The following is a 2,445-nucleotide window of genomic DNA, read 5'->3' as shown; positions in this document are numbered from 1 at the left end:
GCAAAAGCAAAAAAGCGAATGCAATATGGTCGCCTGGCTGCTTGCAAGCTTCTCTAGAAGCGCTCGTGCGTCGATGTCGACGTCCAGTCCCACGTTCCCAGGAGCAGATGCGCGTCGTGCCGGAATTGAGCTCGCGCCCATCACTGCTGATCTCACTCGCACCGCCCGGAGCACCGCATCTGTTGTCGCGCGTGGCCAGCAACACAACGACCAATGGTCAAAGCGCAGCCACACAACCGTATAAATATCACCCTCATCGATCATCCCAAGTCTCACAACAATCACATACATTTCCGGTTCTCGAGTCACAAGCGTCTCGGCGACCTCCATGACCATGGGTCTCGTCTGGACGGTGGTGGCGGCCGTGGCGGCGGTGCTGGCCTCGTGGGCGTTAAACGCGCTGGTGTACCTCGTGTGGAGGCCGCGCGCCATCACCAGGCAGCTCCGCGCGCAGGGCATCGGCGGGCCGGGCTACAGGTTCATCGCCGGTAACCTCGCCGAGATCAAGCAGCTCCGCGCCGAGACCGCCGGCGACGCGCTGGACGTCGGCTCCCACGACTTCGTGCCCATGGTGCAGCCGCACTTCCGAAAATTTACTGAACCTGCAATTCTACCATCGCAAATTTCCATCTATCGTGCTCCTGTTGTGACGTTAATGGTTCCTTGCTCCGCAGGACGTACGTTCCTGTTCTGGTTCGGCGCGAGGCCGACGCTGTGCATCGCCGACGTGAACGTGGTGAAGCAGGTGCTCTTCGACCGCAACGGGCTCTACCCCAAGAACTTCAGCAACCCGCACATCGCCCGCCTCCTCGGCAAGGGGCTCGTGCTCACCGACGGCGATGACTGGAAGCGCCACCAAAAGGTCGTCCACCCCGCATTCAACATGGACAAGCTCAAGGTATATATGTACTACCTGACGCGTGTCTACTAGCTAGAGCAGCACGCCAACGTGTTTGTTTTGCATTTCTTAACTACACAATTATACAGGGTTCTCGCTTTGGCTGATGTTTTGTGCCTTGACAACTGTGATTGGCGACACAGATGATGACGGTGACCATGTCCGACGTCGCCGGGTCCATGATGTCGGAGTGGAAGGCAAAGCTGGACAAGGGCGGCGACGTGGAGATTGAGCTGAGCAGCCAGTTTGAGGAGCTAACCGCGGATGTCATCTCACACACGGCGTTCGGGAGCAGCTATACGGAGGGGAAGAAGGTCTTCCTAGCCCAGAGGGAGCTTCAGTTTCTTGCCTTCTCCACTGTATTCAACGTCCAAATTCCAGGATTTAGGTAAACTACAACTACCTTTTCTCCTTTTTCAGTTCAAGTGGACACCACGTCAAAGAAAAAAAGTTCAAATGGCCACAAAATACACAAACAGTTTCACATAGCAGAAAATTAACCGGGTGTGTATTCACGAAATTATTGATCAGGTACCTTCCAACCAAAAAGAACCTTCAGATATCGAAGCTCGACAGGGAGGTGAGGACAATGCTCATGAACATCATCAAGAGCCGGCTGGCCGCCAAAGACACCATGGGGTACGGACACGACCTGCTCGGGCTTATGCTGGAGGCGTGCGCGCCGGAGCACGGGGAGAACCCGCTTCTTAGCATGGACGAGATCATCGACGAGTGCAAGACCTTCTTCTTCGCCGGGCACGACACCAGCTCGCACCTGCTGACCTGGACCATGTTCCTGCTGAGCACGCACCCGGAGTGGCAGGAGAAACTCAGAGAGGAGGTGCTCACGGAGTGCGGCAACGACGTCCCAACCGGCGACATGCTCAACAAACTGAAGCTCGTCAACATGTTCCTGCTGGAGACTCTCAGGCTATACGCCCCTGTATCGGCCATTCAGAGGAGGGCGGGTTCGGATCTCGAGGTTGGTGGCATCAGAGTGCCCGGGGGCACGGCCCTGGCAATCCCCATCGCGACGATACATCGTGATAAGGAGGTCTGGGGCGAGGACGCCAATGAATTCAAGCCCTTGAGGTTCGAGAAAGGTGTCACCATGGCTGCAAAGCACCCCAACGCATTGTTGTCTTTCTCCAGTGGGCCGAGGTCATGCATCGGGCAGAACTTCGCGATGATCGAAGCCAAGGCCGTGATTCTTCAGAGGTTCTCCTTCTCCCTGTCCCCTAAGTACGTCCATGCCCCCATGGACGTGATCACGCTGCGCCCCAAGTTTGGCCTTCCCATGATCCTAAAGAGCCTGGCGGTGTAGAGATATGCATATAGTGTACTAGTGTTGAGTAACACTATGTCTTAATTCTCTAGGGCGTAACTTATAGTGTACACCACATATGTGTGTTAATTTGCCAGCGCAAAATGTATGTATTCGCTTGTAACTGAAATAATAATAATGTGTAGCAGCCCGCATGATGCCTGCTGACTCAGTTTAGAAATAAAATAAGATTCTGAAATGTACATGGCACTAGATTTCTGAA

At 54.7% G+C, this 2,445-nt stretch overlaps 1 protein-coding gene across 1 annotated transcript; it reads left to right on the top strand.

Annotated features, from left to right (window-relative positions):
• Positions 1 to 260: 260 nt before the first annotated feature.
• On the top strand, positions 261 to 2,445 carry LOC139829783 (cytochrome P450 709B1-like). Its single transcript, XM_051358233.2, has 3 exons — positions 261 to 898; positions 1,042 to 1,286; positions 1,430 to 2,445. The coding sequence occupies exons 1-3, from the start codon at positions 329 to 331 to the stop codon at positions 2,220 to 2,222; spliced, it is 1,608 nt and encodes a 535-aa protein (XP_051214193.1). The 5' UTR covers positions 261 to 328; the 3' UTR covers positions 2,223 to 2,445.

Source organism: Lolium perenne, chromosome 2 (genome assembly GCF_019359855.2).
Source record: "Lolium perenne isolate Kyuss_39 chromosome 2, Kyuss_2.0, whole genome shotgun sequence".
Lineage (NCBI taxonomy): Eukaryota > Viridiplantae > Streptophyta > Magnoliopsida > Poales > Poaceae > Lolium > Lolium perenne.
The sequence above is the reverse complement of the archived record's forward strand: the minus strand, read 5'-3'. Positions and strand labels throughout refer to the sequence as shown.

Bases quoted from the DNA above. Each gene is read 5' to 3' on its own strand.
- LOC139829783 (XM_051358233.2), top strand. From the start codon at position 329: ATGACCATGGGTCTCGTCTGGACGGTGGTGGCGGCCGTGGCGGCGGTG. The intron at 899-1,041 runs GTATATATGTAC...TTGGCGACACAG, and splicing joins TCAACATGGACAAGCTCAAG to ATGATGACGGTGACCATGTC. The intron at 1,287-1,429 runs GTAAACTACAAC...ATTATTGATCAG, and splicing joins GTCCAAATTCCAGGATTTAG to GTACCTTCCAACCAAAAAGA.